The following is a 23328-nucleotide window of genomic DNA, read 5'->3' on the forward strand; positions in this document are numbered from 1 at the left end:
GTTTTTTTCTATATTTTTGTTTTAAAATATTATTAAATTCAATTGTTAAAATTGTTAAATTGTTGTACTTTTAATTTTTTTGAGTTTTTTAATTAAAAAAATAAAAATACATCATTCATGTATGTTAAACTTTATAAATAACTGATTTTTTAAACATTAATCCGAGGATCCTGTTTTTTCGTTCTGGATTATTTTTAATTTTAGTTTTTTTTAATTGTTGGATTTTCTAACCTATACGCACTTCGGAAGCAGCGGTAGTGAAAGTAAGCCAAAGACGATGAAAAAAAGCCTCAAGAAATCGTTCCTCTCCTTTGTTCTGCTGTTCGTAAAGCCATTTCTTGACCCTTTTTCTTGGGAGGTGCGTATTGGCCCTAAACAAGTTTTATATTTTTTGAATGCTAGATGCAGGGATGGTATTTTCTCGTTTCCTCGCCGATGGCGAGGGCTTTTAAATATCGTCCCTCGCTCAAATCATCAAATTTTCGGCGCTCTCCCAAAACTGCATCAAGAGAGCGAAGAGAAAACGACGCCGATGAAATAGCGAGCAACGAACAAACCGATGCGTAAGACGGAAAAAAATCTCTCACACGGCCAGTCCCCTCGCTCAAAAAGCAAGAGAAAGAGCAATCGTGAAATTCTCTCGCCCGTAAGCCCTGTAGAAATGAGTTCATTTGTGTGCGTGAGCTCCAGTGTATGTATACAGCAATTTCGTGTGCGTGTCTCTCCGGTTGGAACGATACTTCCATCGGAGCCAGCGATACGGTATTTCTCATCGGTTCGTTGGGCTTTCAATATTCGCGATAGCAAGCCGACCATCACTCGGCTGCGAAAGAGAAGAGAAATTTTAAGAGACGAGGAACGCACCGAAATATGCATCAATGATAGTGCGATGGTGATGGTTTACCTACCCTGGCTAGATGTTTTATAATTCTTGAATTATTATTTTTAAATTCTTGTATTTTTTTTTTGGATTTTAAATTCAAGAACTTAATATTTTTGAACCATTACTTTTTAAATTTTTAAATAAAATATTTTTTTTAATTTCTGATTTTGTAATTTTTGTAATTGATGTATATTGTACTCTACTTTTTTATAATTTATTATTTTTATATATTTTTTAGTTTCAATTTTTGGATTTTATTTCTTTAAATTTATTTTTTTCTAAACTGTCTGGTTTTTAAATATTACAGCCGTTAATTTATTTAATTTTGGAATTGCTGATTTTTGAGTTTTTTGAACTGTTGTATTTTTTTTAGTTTTGGATCTATGCACTTTAAATTATTGATGTGTGATTTAAAAAATATTTACATATTTGTGAAGTTTTAGTTATTTTGATTTTGTTTATTATAAATTACTTTTTATTTTAGAATTTTAGGTTTGTAAATTAAAAAAAAAATTATTGATGTATTATGAACTTTTGAATAAGTTAAGTGCTGGGTGCTGAAAAGACATAATGCGTAACGTGATTTTTGAATGGTCCCCACTACTCCTCACTAATACAACTGCACTACTGCTGTAAACATAAACAAAGTAGAAGGCGAGGTAGAAGGCTATGTTCAAGCTCAAGCGTGACATTTTTTTTGCTGCTGAAGTGACTTGTTTTGATACATTTTGGATCTGTTGATTTTAGACTTTTCGCTGACAAAATTCGCGCGTGTTTTGTTCATAGACTAAATCCACTTTTTTTTTAATTCCTGACAAAATAAATTATTGATCGATTACAATACTTGCTATTTCTTGGGAGCATTTTGAGAACAGTAAATTGGTTCCGCTTTGACAGTTCAAAATTGAGGCAGCTTTGCGAACGACTATTCAGCACCCAGGTTAAGTGTAATGAGTGTAATAAGTGTAATTTTTCAATTTAAGTTTTTTTTTATTTTGAATTGTTAAAATTATTGGTTTATGTTTATTTTTTATTTTTTTAATAGCTGATATTGTTTTAGATTTAAAAGCCGCAAATATTGTTAATTTTACCTTTTTAATCGCTGAATTTCTAATATCGTGGTATTTAAAATTTAAGAACCTTTGATTTTCAAACTATTTATTTTAGAATTTTTAAATCAGTTTTTTTATTTATGATTTTTTTTGTTTTCAATGAAAAATTTATGTTCTTTTAATATTTTCAATGAGAGTGACTAGTAGAAGTGACCCACGATAGTACTGTGACGAAGAGCACGTTATGATGGTCGGCCATCTTCATTATCGGTACACATTCGCATGGGATCACTTTCGGCCGCATATGATAAATGTGATCAAAAGTAACGCGAATCTGGGCGCGGTTTAACGTCGTCGGTTTAACCCTATGTGCTCATATGCGTGTGGAATACACCCTTACCAAAAATCATGATTTTTTGAGTTCCAAATCCCACTTTTCATACGATTTTTTGAGTTCAGGTACTACAACCATAAAAATGGTTATATGGGTTGAACTGAAAAAATCGTATGAAAAGTGGGATTTGGAACTCAAAAAATCATGATTTTTGGTAAGGGTGTAGCAAATGGTTCCAGTACCCTCAACGGAAATTCTGCGATCTGATTGATAAACTCGACATAGGATTTGTAAGAGCGCCTTGAGATAAGATACGAGAGATAAGGATGGGTATACACGGAAGAAGAGTTGAGATTAAAGGACACTCTCAAAACACAACGACGAATTATCGAAAGACCTGATAACCTGATAAAAAGTTGTAAACTAACAGCACTGACGAACTGACGTGCCACGAGCGAACCACTTTTGACCGCAATTGTCTTCTTCTTGTTTGGCATTTTTGCTTCTAGCGAACAATCTGTCAACCGATTTTTCTCTCTTCCCTCTCTTCACTAGCTCTCTTTTCTCGCTTCGCGCCAATGTTTACATGCAATGTATTGTTGAAGTCAGCATAAACTGACACACGCTTTCGCCGAAACGAACAGCGCGCTCCAAAATCGTTCTGAGCGCATACTTTTTTGAAACGACGCAGATTACAAATTGAAGCATAGTCACAATATCAAAAACACGTGTGGGAGAGAGAATTAGTTCAGCGAACCTGAAGGTAGATGGAGTTGGTGTTCGCTGGAGAATTTGCGGTCAGAATTTTCTCAAAAATATGTATGGGGTGGCACGTCAGTTCGTCAGTGCTAACAGGCTCTCGTCACAAATAAACAATCAATTACAAGATATCTAGAGTTTTTTCTATTAGGTCCTATAAACATATGAAAGACAATAGTTTATTGGTCCTTTTCAAAATAAACGCTGGATATCTGCTCGTAAATCTTCCATGCTACAAAAACTGTTTGTGAGTAAGAGGTGGGCCATCCAAGAAATTTCTTGAGGCTTTTCTTCTATTTTTTTCAAGCTTTTCTTCATCCACAGTGGGTTGCCCGCACTGCATGATTTTTTGTAATTTTCTGCTCCTTTCATTATTTTTGTTCAAATTTAAATCAATTGCTTCCACTGTTCAAATCTCTACACATTTTCAAAACCCCGTTTTCTCTACACCCTTTTGCACAGCCCTGCATGAACAGAACTGTCAATCTTGGGGCCAAAATCAAAACAGAGCACTCAAGCCCGGTCGCGTGTTTTGTTATTCAATTTCACGATTCGCAATTTTTATCCATAAAACAGGTGAAACAGTGTCCCAAAAATGTCTAAAATTAAGCACACAACGGAAAAGGCGCTCCAGATGCTACGAACCCTGCCCCGAGTCTCCATCGGCAACATCCGGGACAATCCAAACTCGAAGCAACCGGTAAGTTTTATTCGCTTTCCTTGCTGGAGTTTGGTTTATGTAATCCGGGTTGTTTTTTTTTTTGGGATTGTTGTAGCAAAAGCGTGGCCGCGCTCAACACGGCGGTGACAAGCACGGTGCAGGCAACAAGGGTTCCGGCCAGCGTCAGAACTACATGCGACTGGGTTACGAAACGGGAAATACTCCGTTTTATCTGCGCTTCGGTTACGAACCGTACTACAAGGGCCACCACCTGAAGCGGGAATATCCGCCGATCAGTTTGCACCAGCTGCAGAAGCTGATCGACACGAACCGGATCGACGCGAGCGGGCCGATTGATTTGACTACGATCTGCAACACGGGCCTGTTCCAGATTCGGCCGGACCAGCTGCATTACGGCGTCCAGCTGACGGACGAGGGTGCGGACGAGTTCCGGGCGAAGCTCAACATCGAGGTCCAGCACGCGCCCGAACTGGTCATTGCGGCCATCGAGCGCAACGGAGGCGTCATCCGGACCGCCTATTACGATCCGCACAGTCTGTTTGCGGTGGTGAATCCCCGCAAGTGGTTCGAAAAGGGCGTTCCGATTCCGAGGAGGATGTTGCCGCCGCAGGACGCGATCGATTACTATACGGACGCGAAGAATCGGGGCTATTTGGCGGATCCGGAGGAGATTAGCAAGGAGAGGTTGGTGCTGGCGCAAAAGTACGGCTACGAGCTGCCCAAGATTGAGGACGATCCGCAGTACGAGATGTTGACGCAGTGCAAGGACCCGCGGCAGATTTTCCACGGGTTGAACCCGGGCTGGGTGGTGAGTTTGAAGGATCGGGCCATCGTGAAGGCGAAGGGAGGCGAGTGAAGTTGAATGTTGGGACGTTTGAAAATGAGTTGGATTAGATGGATTTAAACTTAAACGGAGGCTTATTGTGATTAATTCGGAAAGAAAGTCGTGGAACAAGGAGTTTTGAACAGGTAAGATCTTTCAGTATTTGAAATTCGAATTTTGTTTGGGTTATCTAGTAGGGAAAGCGTCTATTAGAAGTGAGTTTCGCTGAAAGGTGTGAGGAGTTGAAATTGATCATCGTTAATACACGTCCCGAACACGGACGTAAACTTCAAGCACGGCACTTGTCTGTCAGCAAACTCTTCGAAATAATTATCACACGCTTCGTGCCCGTCCTTAGTCTACATGTTTGACATCGATGTATTTCCATACCGATCTCAATTCCGCAAAAGCTGCACATTGTTTCTTGTTTCTACGAACATGATACGAAAAAATATCTTTCGCTGTTTAGTGACATTCACCCGTCATCTAAAACCTAAATAATTCCGCTTGCGATTTTTTGTCGAGATGTGGTTCATAAATGCCACAGCTGACTTCATATGTTTGATATACGAACAACAATTCCAGCTCAGGCAATCGTTCCAAGCAAAGTTCTTTCAATTTTGTGTCAATCTCAATGAGATCCTAATGTGTTCCATTCACGGAAGGTGCGATCCAGACGCTTTCCCCAATGTTCTTAAAACAGAAGGAAATAGTTTCTTTAGAAGTTCCATTACCTCCTGTCGTGATTTTTCACCAACATTTACTTTTCTTTCAGACAAAATTCGAAACCCCATTTGTCGTTACTAGCTCCAGACTGAATTCTATTTTTATCCAGTTATTTATGTATACACGCCTCATTCCCTTCACCTCCTTGTCAGCAAATTTGCCGTGGCTCGTTTTTAAAAAACGTCAAACACAAAAATTACCAGATTCGTAGACTTGACAATCGCAAACACTGAGTGAGACCCTTATATCGATGGTTCTCTGATTGATATATCAATGCTGTTACTCTCCTGATATTTTGTCCGTTTGAAACTCGAATAATGTTTTTTGCCGATAAACCGTTAAAAATGCAAAATTCTTTTCTGACTTGTCACAATTTTAGCAACCGTAAAAAGTAAGTTAAGCAAGCGTGTGTTTTGAATACAATAGTTAGTACTTATAGTTCACGTCCGTGATAGGGAAATCTGAAATGCATGTTAGCAATGAAATGCCATTCGAATTCTTTCTATCACTTATGATTGTCTAATAGAAGATGGCTCATTTAATTTTAAATCGGAGGGTACTTGAATCAATCATAAAAATTTGCTAAAAATTTGTCCGACAAACTTTGATAGATTGGACCTCTGGTTACTGAAATACAGTCACAAAAAGTAAAAGAAACAGGAAACGATTTTTGAGTTAACACAAAAAAAAAATCAAGACTGACATTTGAAAAGGGATAAAATGCAAATTAATTAATAAAAAAAAAACAAATTTGAATGATATTAAATTTAATGGCTATAATTTATTTATTTTTTATGTAATTTTTCTTCATAATACGCTTAACAAATTTGGATAATACAAAAAGCTCAAAATTCAGAGAACTTAATTAAAAAAAAAACGTTCTTAATCCACCTTAAGGTGGTATATGCCTTCCTCACATTCATAAAGTAAATACACTACACAGCGTATAAATAACACTTATTTTTATCAAAAAAAAACTGAGATCAGGCCTCAAAAAAAGTGTATTAAAAACACTAAAGTACTTATATTTTTTGATAGGGTTGTCAGATTTTCAATCTTTTGGGCTCGTTGGAAAGGTCTTTTGATTATATATCCAACGATTGGTCGCATGATAGATCCCGACAACTTTTTCATCAAAATATTTGAGATCCGGCCTCAAAAAAGTGTATAAATAACACTTAAGTGCTCATAACTTTTGATGGGGTTGTCAGATCTTCAATCTTTTGGACGCGTTGGAAAGGTCTTTCAAATACCTTTCTAAAAATATATAGCATGACGGGTTTTCTTACAAAAACCACCCTTTTTACAATCTTTCGAAGTTTAGCTGAAATCGTTTTTTTAGCATAACTTTTGAAGTACTTTTCTAAATTGCATAATATTAACTAGGGTCTTGTGGGACCCCAAGACGGATCGAATGAGACCAAAACGGTCCAAATCGGTTCAGCCAGTCCGGAGATAATCGTGTGCATATTTTTCGGTGTCAGAATTTGATTCTGAGTCGATAGGTATACGTGAAGGTGGGTCTACGAGGTCGAATAAAGAAGTTCATTTTTCGAGTGATTTTATAGCCTTTCCTCATTGAGGTGAGGAAGGCAAAACTGACTCTCGACACATTTGATTTGATGCAACCAATGTTAAAATAACATTCGTAAATTTTTTGATCTTTTTGAAAAAAATATTTATTTTTTTAAATTAAGACTAACATTTCAAAAGGGCGTAATATTGAATGTTTGGCCCTGAAAATATTTTTTTCGAAAAGATCAGAAAATTTTACGATTGTTTCATATTTTAACATTGAAAATCGAACCATTAGTTGCTGAGATATCGACATTAAAAAATGATGGGATGTTTGGGTGAGACTTAGAAAACATCAATTTTCCTGTTTTTAAATCTTTGCATGGCAATATCTCAGCAACTAAGGGTCGTATCAAGTTCAAAAAGGTAAAATATAGAGAATTTTCTCAGCCTTTCACAAATATTTTTTCAAAAAGTAGGCAAACATGGGCACTAATTTAAAAAAAAATTAACTGCTACTACTTTTAAAAAAGTTACCCAAAAACGGTGCACTTCATCAAAAATTCACTGAAGTACTTTTTGATAGCAAATTTGAAAAATTAAAAATAGTGTTTTTTTGCAAATCAAGTTTTAGTGACAAAAAGTGAAATTAAAAATCACCAAAAAATGTTTAACCGTTGTATATTTTTTCAGTGTAGGATAAGGATCTATACCTACAACTTTGCCGAAGACACAAAAAATATATAAAGAATCTCATACAGGACTGTGATATTTCACTGCTGAAAAGTTTTGTTTGAGTTTCTAATATTTCTGGAACAACTGAAAAACAAACAAAAATAACAAACACAAAAAATCTTACTAATTAAATGAAATATATTATAACTCATTTTTCTCATAATTTCTGTTGTGCTTAAATACATAAATGCTTAAATAAAAATAAAAAAATAATAAAATAATATTTGATTCTTTGCAATCTTGATTTTACCACTGCTCGCTGCGTCCTGCAAAATTATCCTACACGTTTTATTGTTTTGTTTAGTTGCATCTTCTCTCACAGACCAATTCTGTACGAATAAAAACGAAAATCTAGTTAAAAAGCACACAAACTGTCGCTTCTGCTTTAAACTTCTTAATTTTTTTAATTTTTATTTTAAGCGACAATTTATGAGCATTTTTTTGCCAATTTACAAACAAACAAAAAAAGTCCTAAACACATGCAATCAAATCGAAAAAAGGGGTCTACTTTTATAATATTTTTTTTCTCTGCCTAAAATTAAACGATAGAAACTAGATTTATGAAAAGTACATTCCATTCCGGAGGGGGTGGTCGATTCAATTTCATTTTTTTTGTAAATTTTGGTTTTGTTAGCAAAATGTTTTCCCCTCGTTTGAAAGTCTACACTTTGTGCAAATTCCTTTTCCACTTCTTCAATTTCAAATTATAGTTTTGTTAAATTCTTAAACTTAGCGGGTGACGAAAATAGAAAAAAAAAACTAAAAACAAACAAAACCCAAAATTATTGTGATTGCTTTTCCGCTTGCTCTCTCATTCAAAAATTGTTCTAAGATCGCGTTCACACAAAATTCGCGCTCTCTCTCTCGCTCGCACACAACCTGTCACACGCCAAACAAGTAAGAAAACGGCCTTTTTTTAAATGTTTGTTTTTTTTATGAAAATGTGTTCCATGAAGGTATTTTATTACAATTCTATTTGATTCATCTTTTTTTGTTTGTTTCACTTCACGCCTCACCGCTCGCTCTCTCTCGCTCTCGTGCGTTTCTACGCTTTCGCTCGCGTTTTCACAAAGATTCATACAAAAAACTATTGTTCGACTGTGTGTGTGTGTCTGTGTTATTGTTTTAAATCTGCGTGTTGCTTGGTTTTGTTTTGGGTGTAACTTGCCGTGTTTGTGTGTGTTTGCTGCAGTATCAAATCGCTAATATGGTACAAATTTCACAGATAAATTTGTTCATCTTTCTTTTGTTGTTGTTTTTAAAATACATTATGATTTTTCCTCTTTTGTGTGTGTGTGGCTGCTTTGTATAATTTAGCTTATCAAGTATTGTATTAGTTTAGTGTGTTTTATTACGTTATTACACTTGCTCTAGATTACATTGTTTTTATCATTTAACGTTTTTGTTTTCTTCTTTTATTACGGTATATAAAAATATATACTTTGTTCCTTCCTTTCTTTACATTCCTCAAATTTCCTGGTACAGCGTGTGATTTCTAATTTCTGAGCGCACACGCGATTATTGTTTTCTTCATTTTAGCTTGCTTATTCCTTACTTACAACGGTACACACAAGATTTTGTCTCTATAGTTTTGCCCACATTCATATGTATCAAAAATCGGCTTTCTTTTTCGTACAAACACTACGCGCACTTTCCTGCAGGGGGTGAGTACTTTCCAGCGATGGGGACAACTTGTTGGCGACTCGATGAACAACACAATTGAAAACAAACGAAACATTTATGAACGTCCCTAAAAAGCTACAAATGCAACAATCTGTGTGTGTGTTTATGTGTGGATGCGCCTCTCCCTTCCGTTGCTGGTAATTTTTCAGTTCGAAGACAATTTCATACGAAAAGTATTTGTCAAAACACAAAAACTGTCAACTTTGCCGAAAAAAAAATAAACCGATATGAATTTTGACCAAAAATAAACATGAATTTAACCCACTGTGCAAGACCAACACAAACGCGCTGACAGGCGCTCTCTCTTGACGTTTGGAAAATTTTCTTGCACGAAACGTCAAACGGACATCGCAGGGACAAGCGCAAGCACGTGTTTTTTTTTCGCTCATCGGAACAGTTTGACGGAAAAATCATCGCGATAGTGACATTACGGAAGCTGAATCGTGGCGAAGCCACGCAACCAGAAGGAAATCCGCGAGTACGCATTGTAAACAAAAAAAAGCAACGCAGCAGATTTTGCAACTTCGCAAATCCTTTTCGCCGTGAAATTGCTTCAACGAGTTTGAAAGAAAGTCAAAAAGCAAGGGAAAATCGACACGCTAGCTTCTCCTTCGCTTATCCTCTTATCAAAAAGTGTTTCAAAGGTGAAAAATTGGACCGAACACGTTGGAAAATGTTTGTCGAGCGCGGGATTCTGCCCTACTTTTGTAGTTTTGATTTGTTACCTATTAGTGTGAGTGTTTTTCTTTTTTTCTCGGTGTAGAGGTAGTAGAAGTAAATAGTTAGCAAACAGCAGTGTGAGTGTGTAGTGTGTCAATTTCAACATCAATTCACATCGTTTTTTTAGGTTTAGTTTTGAGTTCGGATCGCCACGTTTATTTTGTTTTGAGTTTGATTTTGTTTGATTACGAGCTCCGTTGGTGCAACGACTTTCCGCTATCTAAAGATTGTGTGATTCAATTCCATGCGCAATTTCGGCGCTGCTGGACTAGTGCGATCAGGTGCCCATTTTGCCCCGTGAGACCCCCTCACTAATTCCTAAACCCTTGCTTGTATTTTTTAAAAGTTCTGCTGATAGTTTCGCCACTTTGAGTGCTGTAAAATTTCCAGTGGTGATATGTACGGTGATATACATGTGTTGCACTTATCACGTTTGGCTGATTTTTAGTTTTTTGTTTCTGTCTCACCATTCTAAAAAGGGATCAACCGGGGCAAAATGGCACCTTTTCTCGTTGGCGTCTTTGCTCGAGTGGTCGTTTTGAAAATAAGTTAAGAAAAAACCAATAACAGTACCTTGTTTGAAGCGTATTTTTCGACAAGCAAATATTTATAATTTGAATAACTAAACTTTGCTCAGCTCAATGGCGCGCTCGCTCGCTCATGCAATACTAACATACGACTAACTGCGTGGTACATTAGATAAAACTAGCTTTTCCTCGAATTTTCACTAATCTGTGTGCTTTTCTCTTGCGGGTGTGTTTGTGTGTGTATGTGTAAAAAAAGGACTTACACAATCGCCTAACCTCTCCACATGTTGCACGTTTTTCCAAATTGTTTTAGGAGTTGTTTCGCGATCCTATACCGGTGTGTGTTTCTCTGTGTATCTGTGTGTTACAATTAATCTTAGTTAATTTAAAACGCTTTAAAACCAAAAAAAAACTAATCATAAAGAATAACCAACTGATAAAAACATGCACGTTAAATTAATCATACGATGTTGATGAACATGTGTTGCCAATGTTACGTGTTGTTCACGTCCTGGGCCACCTGGGTGAGCGGCGATTGCTGATGCTGCTGCTGCTGCTGCAGTTGCTGGTGCTGCTGCGGCGACTGCAGCTGGGACTGGGAGCTCGAGTTGCACAGCACGGTGTACACCGAGTCGACCTTGCTGAGCTTCTCGAACAGCGGAATCAGATCGAGCAGCTCCGAGTCGGAGGCGTCGTCGAACCACGACTTCACTGGCACCTGGAATTATACAAGGAAAAACAAATTTTAGAAAACTGTTTTTGAGATAAACAACTTATTGAAAATGGAAAATCATTCCAAAAAATAACTCAGGTGCAAAATTTATCAAATTTAGTTAATCGAAAACATGTCTTCTGATTCTGTATTCATTTTTTACAGTTTCTGTATCTTTATGAGGTTTTTTTATTTATATTTTTAGTTACTTGAGCAATTCTCAACAACAACCGGAAAACCGTTTTCTAATACCTGAAGAAAAAGAAAAAGGAAAATTGAAGTTTCCTAAGTCTAACCCATTTGCACATTTGCTAATGCCGATGTCTCAGCAACTAATGGTCCGATTTTCAATGTTATAAAATAAAACATTCGTGACATTTTCCATTTTTTACGAAAACAATATTTCAAAAGGGCGTAATATTGAATGCTTGAAAATTTTCTGAACCGAATAAAATATTCTATGAGATAGTCACTCATGGTCACTATATCTTGAAAACTGGACCAAATTGTTCACAAAATACCGTATTTTTTCGAAAGTACTCAAATTTTCATAATTTGCAATATGGGTATCCAACGAAGCGAAATGATGTATGCTTTTTCAATTTATTAAGTTTTTTGGAAAATACAAAAAATTTCCCAAATTACCGTATTGTTCTGAAATACTCAAATTATCAAAATATGCAATATGGGTATCAAACGGAGCAAAATTTTGTATGTTTTTTAACTTTATTAGAGTTTTTTTTTTACTTTTGGAAAATACTAAAATTTTCACAAATTACCGTATTTTTCGAAAATACTCAAATTTTAAATATATGCAATATGGGTATCAAAACAAGCGAAATTTGGCATGCTTGTCTCATTTTATTGGAGTTATTGTATAATAATAAAAAAATGACAGGTAACCTTTTTTTTCGAAAATGCTCAAATTTTCAGAATATGCAATATGGGTATCAAACGAAGCGAGATTTGGATTGCTTTTTCACATTAGCAAAGTTTTCTTTTTTGGAAAATAAAAAAACACAACATACCGTATTGTTTCGAAAGTACTCAAATTTTCAAAATATGCAATATGGGTGTCAAACGACGCAAATTTTGTTTTATGATAAGAAGCATATGAAGTATAGCATTAAAGCATAAAAACTTTTGATTCGTTTGATACTCATATTGCAAATTTTGAAAATATGAGATTTTTTCAAAAAAATACGCTATTTTGTGAAAGTTTTAGTTTTTTCAAAAAAAAAAAACTCCAATAAAGTGAAAAAGCATACAAAATTTCGCTTATTTTGATACCCATATTGCAAATTATTAAAATAAGAGAATTTTCGAAAAAATACCGTATTTTGTGAAAATTTTAGTATCTTACAAAAATACTTAAATAAAATGAAAGAAAAATACAAAATTTCGCTTCGTTTGATACCCATATTGAAAATTTTGAAAATTTTAATAATTTTCGATAAAATACGGTATTTTGTAAAAATTTTAGTATTTAAAAAAATACTCTAATAAATTGAAAAAGCATTCGCTTCGTTTGATACCCATGTTCCATATTTTGAAAATTTGAGTATTTTAGAAAAAAAAACGGTAATTTGTGAAAATTTATGTATTTTCCAAAAAACTCGATAACCATTATCGTTATCGTCCGACGATAATTTTATCGAATAACCTTGATAATCAACTATTTATCAGGTAAAAAGGAAATTCTGCACGGAAAATCCATAGCACCAGGATTATTTTGAAAAGTTACTCGAGAATTGTTTTTGCTCGAAATAATCTGGAAACATTTCATAAATGCTAAATTTTTGATGAGATTTTTCTCCGAAACAGTTCAAAACAGTCCTTGACGTGGCTGTTAACCTTTCTAGTAAAATATCGCTCGCTTTTCCGGGAATTTTTACTGCGCTTTGTTCGTGGAAAACAAGTGCGCGCTCTCCGTGGGTCTTCCCCTAGCAAAATAAAAATCAAGGCCACAGGGATTGAAACTGATGTTGTACAGTCATCCCTCATATTCGGAACAGTTTACAGATCGGCCGATGTTCAAAAAATCATAGAAAATCGATAATTGAACTTAATGACTCGCTTTTACCTTCATTTGAAAGCTTTTCTTGCGATCTTTCAAATGCTGTATCGAACAACTGCAAATTTTAACTTTTATATCAAGTTTTTGAAGAAATACTCTGACCCTTGAAATCCACAAATTCGGAACACTTTTTTCTTACGATGTAAACAAACTTTTTTTTCTCTCCAGGGGTACATATTTTTTATAAAATAATGACTTCACATTCTAAAACCAATAAAACTCATGCTTAGTAATGTTTTATGAATGGTCTGATAACGTTTTTTGTGAAAATATCAGTTAAATTCAGGTGTTCCTCAATTGTGGGAGGCACAATAACATCCCACGATTATGGAACAGGCAATTTGGAGGCAGTGTTTTGCTGCTCTGAATAAAATCGTCTCGAAATGCAGTTTTTTTGTTTTAAAAGTACTACTTTTATTAATTAAATAGCAAGAGAATGTCCAAATAAAGGTCCTAAAAATAGTAGGGTCGACAGAAAAGATGCATTTGGATTGCTATTGACAAATTATCGCAAAAGTGTTCCGAATTTGTGGGTGTTCCGAATATGTGGGATGACTGTACTCTGCAATCTATCCTTCATCGTCCAGAGTCAAACCAAACAACATTGGTGTCCCCGGCAGCCACAAAGAATCCATCGTCAACACCAGGGGAAAAATCATAAAGCAGAAACATTCGCAAGACATTTTCGGGATGGGAACGACGTCTTTCCACTGCAATTCAAGGTTGACAACTAGGGGATGATTTGGCGAGTAAAGTCTGACTCAGACAACCCCTCACTTTCTTCGTTACTATAAACACTGATTGCAACTTGGAAAGTTGACTATTTTCCCCCCCAAAAAGTCGCGACGAGCATATTAAATCCCAACCAGATCACAAGCAATTCGTTAATTCGAATCAAATTAAATATTAAACAGGAGGTTCATTCTACGAACCCACCCTCGCACAAATTCCGCACGTAAATCAACACAGAAAATTTGGTATTCAAGTCACATTTCGAGCATTTCTTTCAAAAAATGAAACACGAACGTGAAAGTCGAGGGGATTTTTTTTGCACTTCCTGGAAAGTGTCTGGACGGCAGGAGGGGGGAAAATGATGATGATGGCGATCACCATAATCGTCGGGATGGGTGCAGTGAGTCAGAAGGTTGCGAAAAAAAGGGTTCGAGTTTTCCCTGGAAAGGAAAGGTATCCTTTGTGGACGCGGTGTTTGCGTGCATGTTTTCTTTATTTATGTTGGAAGATCAAATGTGAGCGATAGTGTTTGGGGAGGTTTGGAAATCGTTTGAAGGTTACTAATGTTTTACAAAGTTTTTTCCTATGCTGAAATGTTTTTTTCCGTGAAAAAAAAAAACAAAATATTTATGAAACGATAGAAATAATTTAACTCTCTACAACCAAACTCTGCCTCCAGACGAATCTCGATTTTAAAAAAATTCTATTTTTTTTACTATTCCGTTCAGAAACTTCACCTTGAACGACAAAATGGCTTACTTTTCATTGCCTAAAATATTTTTATTTGTTTCAAAAAGTAATGCTTTTCGATACTGTTTTGACAATTATCTTGACGGCAAAAAAACATTTACAAACATTTTAAAGGGTGTTTTCCAAAATTGCAAAAAAAAATGTATTCAGCACCCGTCGTATTTTTCAAACTCGGTGAACCTCGTTGAATATCAAACTTAAAATTAAAAAAAAAAACTTTTTTCTGCAACTTGTTCAACGGCCAAAATTACGTGGAAACACATATAGTTGGACAATTTTCGAATTTAGGGTGGCCCTATACACTTTTCCTTTAAAAATTAGACATTTCCAAATGAAGATATCTCGAGTTTACAGAAAAACACTACTGATTTTTTTTCAGCGTTTGTATTGCTTCTTTCCTTTTAAAATGCAACCTATAAAATTAGGCTCACGCTTTTTCGAGATAATTGAGTTTTAAAATTGCTTTGTTTTTCCTTAAAATGACTATAAATTCTGACTCTTTAATTCAACATGATATTTTCAGAAACAAAAATGTTTGTATATTTAGAATTCTAAAAGTGCTTAGGACTACTGTTACCAGATAAAGCTCATGAAAATGGAGGACAATTTTTCAAAATGATAAAAAACCAAAAAAGAAGGACATTTGAATATAAACCAAAACTATTTGCTTAAATGTAATTCTAAATACTTGGCTATGTGAACAAGTGCTGCAATTGTTGGCTTTTTTAAATAAATGGTAACTATTAGAAAGCCACAGTGGAGCTTGTTTCATAAAAAATCTGAGAGTTGCTAAAAACAAATATCTAATTCTACTTAAAAATCATAAAATTTATTTAAAAGCAAAATGGATAAATATCCCACAATAGTAGTTTATGCAACAAGTTACAACAAGCAGTTTTTTTCAGCATGAGTCGTACATTTATCCAACGAAAAATGTTACTTTTCGATACTAGTGTTGAAAACTTCAATTTTTCAGCACCCATTTCAGTTCTGAAAAGTAGAACTTTTCGGCACTAGTATTGAAAGGTATTTATTTTCTATTCTGTTATTTTTGGTAGGGAATAGTAGGCCGTTTTGTTTCTGCAGAAGGACAGGAAAAGTTGACAGTTTTACAGCGGAATTGCAAAAATGTATTGTTTTATGAGTAACATTTTACTCATTATTTGTTATTTTCTTTAACTATTTTTTTACATGAAATTATTTTTTTTTCATAATTTAAAATACAAAAAATATACGCTGTATTGAAAAAAGTCAATTCCTGAAATCTTGAATTTTGTTGAAACACAAAAAAAAGTTAATTCACGTTAATACAGTGAACTCTCTTTCCTGTGTCGATATCAAAGGGACCACCGAGAGCGGATGGTATCAAATTTCAAATTCACACAATTCTTTACTGTGTAGGGTTAAATTACGCCCACAGTAGGGTGCCCAGAAAATGGGACTTTTTCTCAAAACCTCGCTCCACAAGCTGATTATTGTTCTTGACCTATTTGAGGACTCTGGGAGAAATATGAGCAAAATCGGTCAACATTTACCCATTGATACTCTACAGTAAATTTTGTATGGAAAAAAATCGGAAAAATGTATGAAAACCCCAGTTTTCTTACGGTTTTGTCTGCAGGGCACGCTACTTTCATCCAAATATTCTCAAAAGTGAGATTCTCATTGGAAATTTAATGTTCTACAACTTTGTAGAACATGCCAAAGCTGTAAAACTCGATCCTGAAAAGTTATTAGCGATTTAAAAATGTCATTTTTGCGCGAAAAAAACAATTTTCACCATCTTTAGGCTCGAGTATCAAACAAATTTAGCTCGAAATTTACACATATGCTTAAAATAACCAAAATCATCTGCCGCTTGTGGAGCAGGGGGTCATTTTTTCTGGGCATCCTAGCCCACAGCCATTTTCTTGTCAGTATCAATCATTGAAGTACATCCTAGAACGCCCGAAAATGTATTGCAAAAAATAAAACAGCCAGCCCTACTGCGTTGTGTTTTTCGCAGAGAGGATTCTACGAACGGATCACATTTCACAGAATCTACAAGGGAGGAAGGATGCGTGGACAAACCGTACCAAACGTTCCGATAAGAGAGTTTGCTCTAATGCTTTTGATAAAAATAGTCATAGCAAGCTTAGATTTTGACATTTTGAGATTTTTTTTTCGAAAACACCAAATCTCCAAATTTTTACCATCATTCGGCAAAATAATTTTCCACTTAATATTACGATATGGGCCACTGGTCATAAGATAACAAAATGCTTAAATTTGATTTTTTTTTATTCATTCATAACTTCAGGTTGTACAATTTTCCCTAATAATTAGAAAAACTTGACAAGATATGCAAAAAAAAAAAATAAAAATGGTTCTTATAGCATAAAATAAGAAAAGTTATTTTTTTCGTAGAATAAAAGTTGCATTATATTTTTCCAAAAAAGGTTGCGAATATCTAAAAACTACGTTATTTCTCCTAATCTCCAAGCAAACATGCCATCATCGATGCATCAAACATTAATAATTCACCCAAAACGGCGCTCAAACCCAGAACAACCCATGTGGTGCCTCAAAGTCCTCACGAGCAAAACAAATTTCACCGCAAAACTACAAACTACACACACCCTCTCGCAGTCCTTTATTTTTTTCCTTTCTTTGCCACCGAAGAAAATCAACCGGCCGTGATGACTCACTTTATCGTCCTTTTAAGCCGTGCACACACGCCACCAAACGAGAATCAGAAGGATATCGACATTGGAAAACACACTCAAGAGAGAGGGAGGGCAAACAGTCATAAATTTAGTTTTATTGCCGAAAAAGGAGAGAGGCAAAGTCAGTTCTGAGCTGCCACACATCATTTAATTTCCCCCCAAAAAAATCGAACTCACCATCGATTTCGTGACTAATTCGCGTGCCAGGGCTTATTCCCAGACAACACTATCTTCCAGGAGGGCGTCCGTCGGGGGTGTGAATGTGTCGTGTAATGTCGCGCGCGAAATCAGATCCCACCGCACCGCAACCCTTCTTTCTACTTTCGAAGGCATTAGTTTGGGTGGAAATCCGAGACTTGGGAAATCGTAAAAACGTCTCACCCATAAAGTGGCTGGTTGTAGTGACTGTATCGTCGTTTTTTCTTTCTTTTATGGTTTGTGTTTCAACTGGGATTAAAGTGACTACTCTTTCTGGTTTTCACTTCCTTATGGTTGAAGCTTAAGTGCTGGCAGATGGTTCATTGGGGAAAATTCTTGTTTTAAAGATTCGTTTAGTTCTTTCCATGTTTAAAAATTTAAGTTTTCATAACTGTTTTTTTTTGTCTTGTCACCGAGAAAAGGCAAAAAAATCACTCGAAAAACGAACTTTTAATTAGACCTCCTAGACCAACCTTCATTTATACCATTTCTTGATCTTGATTTTTCATAAATTTGGCTGAACGAATTTTGTCAGGATTCGTTCCATTCGATCCAGTTTTGGATCCTATAGCTTGGTATTGAAAATCATAAAGTTTAATAAAGTTGTTCAAGAGTTACAATAAAAAAAGAAAATTTACCCGATAAAAAGGGTGTTTTTTAACGAATGTATGACAAAAAGTCGAAAGACATAAGGTCAAATGGACAAAAGGGCGAATGCTAGAAGGTCGAATGGGCAAAAGGTCGATTTAAAAAAATGCGAAATTAAATATTTGAATATGAACCTGCATAAATATTGAAATACAGCTTACAAAGGTACTTTTAACAGTTTTCAGGTAAATTCAGTTCTGTTTTCATTAAAATTCAAAGGTTTTTTGGAAAGAATATTTGCAACATAAACTTTAAAAAAAATTAGAACTCAAATTAAAAAAAACTGATCATGTTGCAAAGAATGAAAAAACAGCATCTCTAAAAATAAACTATCTTTGACAAGTCCCAATTGCTTTTTTGAAATCCAAAAGAAACATAAGAAAACGACTTACCTGTGTGGATCAATTGGCGGTGCGGTGCGCTGGGCTCACAATATATTTTACAAATTGGACTCTTTTTTTAAAAAGAACTGCTCATCATTCACAAAATATTTAAAAAACGACTTGACAAAAAAACTCACATAAAATATAACCTCAATAAAAAAAGTTTAATAGTAGGACTTTTTTTTACAGAATTGCCCATGTTAGAAAAACATACAAAAATATGACGACAATCAAAAAAGATTGTTTAAAAAATAAAAATAAGGCTTACAAAATAATCGGATCTTTTTGGAAAAAACTCGCAAAAATATTTGGACTACCAAAAAAAGATAATTTTTAAAAACAAAAAAAAAATACAACACAGTTCAGAATTCACTTTTTTTAAAAGAACTACTCATGTTTGAAAGAATGGCAAAACTCCAAAAATATTACGACAATCATGTATAAGTTGTTTATAAAATATATATATATATATATATATATATATATATATATATATATATATATATATAATATATATATAAATATAATATATATAAGTTATATATACAGCAATTCCCCACGAAAACAGCATGGAAAAAAACAAAAGTGCTCGGATCGGGCTCAACATTTTTCTGGGGGTTCCCTGGCCGAAATAATTAGACCCGTATTTTTTTGTTTGGCCATTAGGGTGACCTACGCCGTGTTAGGGTGGTCTGAAAAATGGCCATTTTCGTCGATTTTCGCAAAAACCACTTTTTTCGAAAAATCATAACTCCTCGCCATTTTAACCGATTTCATCTGTCTTATACGCAAATGAAAGGTGATAAGTTGGCCTTTCAATGAAAAATAGTAAAAAGTTTGGAAAATCTAGCCTAACATATGAAAAGTGCGTATGAAACTTTAAAATGCCGTTTTGACGGTGTCTGGACCAAAGAGCTTATGTCTGGAAATATTTTTATCGGATTCCCCGGACATTTTTACATAACATACTAAAAAATGGGAGGAGTTCATTAACAGGATTCCGAGATCTGATTTTTTGAAAATAAAATCCGTGTTTTTCGACGCGCCGCGCGCAAAAACCGGAGAATGACGAAATTGGCAAAAAATCAACTTTTTTCACTAAAACTGCGATAACTTAAAATTTCAGCGATGACCTATAGATGTCTGGGTACCAAAAGTTGCGTCTTTTAATTACGAAAATTTTGGTACCCAGACATGTATAGGTCATCGCTGAAATTTTAAAGTTATCGCAGTTTTAGTGAAAAAAGTTGATTTTTTGCCAATTTCGTCAATCTCCCGTTTTCGCGCGCGGCGCGTCGAAAAACCCGGATTTTATTTTCAAAAAATCATATCTCGGAATCCTGTTAATGAACTCCTCCCATTCTTAGTAAAATTATCCGAGGAATCCGATAAAAATATTTCCAGACATAGGCTCTTTGGTCCAGACACCGTCAAAACGGCATTTTAAAGTTTCATACGACCTTTTCAAATGTTAGGCTAGATTTTTGAAACTTCTTACTATTTTTCTTTGAAAGGCCAACTTATTACCTTTCATTTGCGTATAAGACAGCTAAAATCGGTTGAAATGGCGGGGAGTTATGATTTTTCGAAAAAAAGTGTTTTTGCGAAAATCGACGAAAATGGCCATTTTTCGCACCACCCTAACACGGCGCAGGTCACCCTTATGGCCAAACAAAAAAATACGGGTCTAATTATTTCGACCAGGGAACCCCCAGAAAAATTTTGAGCCCGAATGAATGAATGAATGAAAACAGCATGGAAAAAAACAAAAGTGCTCGGATCGGGCTCAAAATTTTTCTGGGGGTTCCCTGGCCGAAATAATTAGACCCGTATTTTTTTGTTTGGCCATTAGGGTGACCTACGCCGTGTTAGGGTGGTCTGAAATATGGCCATTTTCGTCGATTTTCGCAAAAACCACTTTTTTCGAAAAATCATAACTCCTCGCCATTTTAACCGATTTCAATTGTCTTATACGCAAATGAAAGGTGATAAGTCGGCCTTTCAAAGAAAAATAGTAAGAAGTTTCAAAAATCTAGCCTAACTTATGAAAAGGGCGTATGAAACTTTAAAATGCCGTTTTGACGGTGTCTGGACCAAAGAGCCTATGTCTGGAAATATTTTTATTGGATTCCCCGGACATTTTTACATAACATACTAAAAAATGGGAGGAGTTCATTAACAGGATTCCGAGATATGATTTTTTGAAAATAAAATCCGTGTTTTTTGACGCGCCGCGCGCAAAAACCGGAGAATGACGAAATTGGCAAAAAAACAACTTTTTTCACTAAAACTGCGATAACTTTAAAATTTCAGCGATGACCTATAGATGTTTGGGTACCAAAAGTTGCGTCTTTTAATTACAAAAATTTTGGTACCCAGACATCTATAGGTCATCGCTGAAATTTTAAAGTTATCGCAGTTTTAGTGAAAAAAGTTGTTTTTTTGCCAATTTCGTCATTCTCCGGTTTTTGCGCGCGGCGCGTCACAAAACACGGATTTTATTTTCAAAAAATCATATCTCGGAATCCTGTTAATGAACTCCTCCCATTTTTTAGTATGTTATGTAAAAATGTCCGGGGAATCCAATAAAAATATTTCCAGACATAGGCTCTTTGGTCCAGACACCGTCAAAACGGCATTTTAAAGTTTCATACGCCCTTTTCATAAGTTAGGCTAGATTTTTGAAACTTCTTACTATTTTTCTTTGAAAGGCCGACTTATCACCTTTCATTTGCGTATAAGACAATTGAAATCGGTTAAAATGGCGAGGAGTTATGATTTTTCGAAAAAAGTGGTTTTTGCGAAAATCGACGAAAATGGCCATATTTCAGACCACCCTAACACGGCGTAGGTCACCCTAATGGCCAAACAAAAAAATACGGGTCTAATTATTTCGGCCAGGGAACCCCCAGAAAAATTTTGAGCCCGATCCGAGCACTTTTGTTTTTTTCCATGCTGTTTTCGTGGGGAATTGCTGTATATATATATATATATATATATATATATATATATATATATATATATATATATATATATATTATATATATATATATATATATATATATATATATATATATATATATTTATATATATATATATATATATATATATATATATATATATATATATATATATATATTCCCCACGAAAACAGCATGGAAAAAAACAAAAGTGCTCGGATCGGGCTCAAAATTTTTCTGGGGGTTCCCTGGCCGAAATAATTAGACCCGTATTTTTTTGTTTGACCATTAGGGTGACCTACGCCGTGTTAGGGTGGTCTGAAAAAAGGCCATTTTCGTCGATTTTCGCAAAAACCACTTTTTTCGAAAAATCATAACTCCTCGCCATTTTAACCGATTTCAATTGTCTTATACGCAAATGAAAGGTGATAAGTTGGCCTTTCAAAGAAAAATAGTAAGAAGTTTCAAAAATCTAGCCTAACATATGAAAAGGGCGTATGAAACTTTAAAATGCCGTTTTGGCGGTGTCTGGACCAAAGAGCCTATGTCTGGAAATATTTTTATCGGATTCCCCGGACATTTTTACATAATATACTAAAAAATGGGAGGAGTTCATTAACAGGATTCCGAGATATGATTTTTTGAAAATAAAATCCGTGTTTTTTGACGCGCCGCGCGCAAAAACCGGAGAATGACGAAATTGGCAAAAAATCAACTTTTTTCACTAAAACTGCGATAACTTCAAAATTTCAGCGATGACCCATAGATGTTAGGGTACCAAAAGTTGCGTCTTTTAATTACGAAAATTTTGGTACCCAAACATCTATAGGTCATCGCTGAAATTTTAAAGTTATCGCAGTTTTAGTGAAAAAAGTTGATTTTTTGCCAATTTCGTCATTCTCCGGTTTTTGCGCGCGGCGCGTCAAAAAACACGGATTTTATTTTCAAAAAATCATATCTCGGAATCCTGTTAATGAACTCCTCCCATTTTTTAGTATGTTATGTAAAAATGTCCGGGGAATCCGATAAAAATATTTCCAGACATAGGCTCTTTGGTCCAGACACCGCCAAAACGGCATTTTAAAGTTTCATACGCCCTTTTCATATGTTAGGCTAGATTTTTGAAACTTCTTACTATTTTTCTTTGAAAGGCCAACTTATCACCTTTCATTTGCGTTTAAGACAATTGAAATCGGTTAAAATGGCGAGGAGTTATGATTTTTCGAAAAAAGTGGTTTTTGCGAAAATCGACGAAAATGGCCTTTTTTCAGACCACCCTAACACGGCGTAGGTCACCCTAATGGTCAAACAAAAAAATACGGGTCTAATTATTTCGGCCAGGGAACCCCCAGAAAAATTTTGAGCCCGATCCGAGCACTTTTGTTTTTTTCCATGCTGTTTTCGTGGGGAATTGCTGTATATATATTAGAAGTCTTTAGAAGACCTGCTGAAAAGAACTGCTCATTTTTGAAAGAATAGAAAAACTACGACTATCAAGAACCGGTTGTTTTTAAAAACAATAAGAAATAAACTTTCAAATCCTCAAGAAAAAAAAAAACGTTTAAAAGAATGCAAAAACTCGCAAATCATTTTTTTAAAAGCTAAAGAAAAATTATAGAATGAAAAAATAACTCTCGAAATATTACAAGAATAAATGTAAATTCTCGGACTTTTTTTTAAGGTCTGCCCATGTTTGAAGAATGGAAAAACTCACCAAAATATTA

The 23328-nt window shown here is 35.0% G+C and overlaps 2 protein-coding genes across 3 annotated transcripts in view; one reads left to right on the forward strand and one right to left on the reverse strand.

Moving 5' to 3' along the window:
- The first annotated feature begins 3514 nt into the window (after positions 1-3514).
- On the forward strand, positions 3515-4615 carry LOC120416810 (39S ribosomal protein L15, mitochondrial). Its single transcript, XM_039578685.2, has 2 exons — positions 3515-3728; positions 3805-4615. Exons 1-2 carry the CDS (start codon positions 3624-3626, stop codon positions 4564-4566), a joined length of 867 nt encoding a protein of 288 aa, XP_039434619.1. The 5' UTR covers positions 3515-3623; the 3' UTR covers positions 4567-4615.
- A 3012-nt stretch (positions 4616-7627) lies between these two features.
- LOC120416813 (phosphatase Herzog) overlaps positions 7628-23328 on the reverse strand; it is a 104220-nt gene continuing 88519 nt past the window's right edge. For both annotated transcript variants that reach the window (XM_039578688.2, XM_052708275.1), the window contains exon 6: positions 7628-11157. In XM_039578688.2, the coding sequence (XP_039434622.1) occupies positions 10933-11157 (225 nt within the window). In that variant the 3' untranslated portion in view covers positions 7628-10932. The remainder of the gene's footprint in view (positions 11158-23328) is intronic.

The sequence above is a fragment of the Culex pipiens genome, chromosome 2, assembly GCF_016801865.2.
Source record: "Culex pipiens pallens isolate TS chromosome 2, TS_CPP_V2, whole genome shotgun sequence".
NCBI lineage: Eukaryota > Metazoa > Arthropoda > Insecta > Diptera > Culicidae > Culex > Culex pipiens.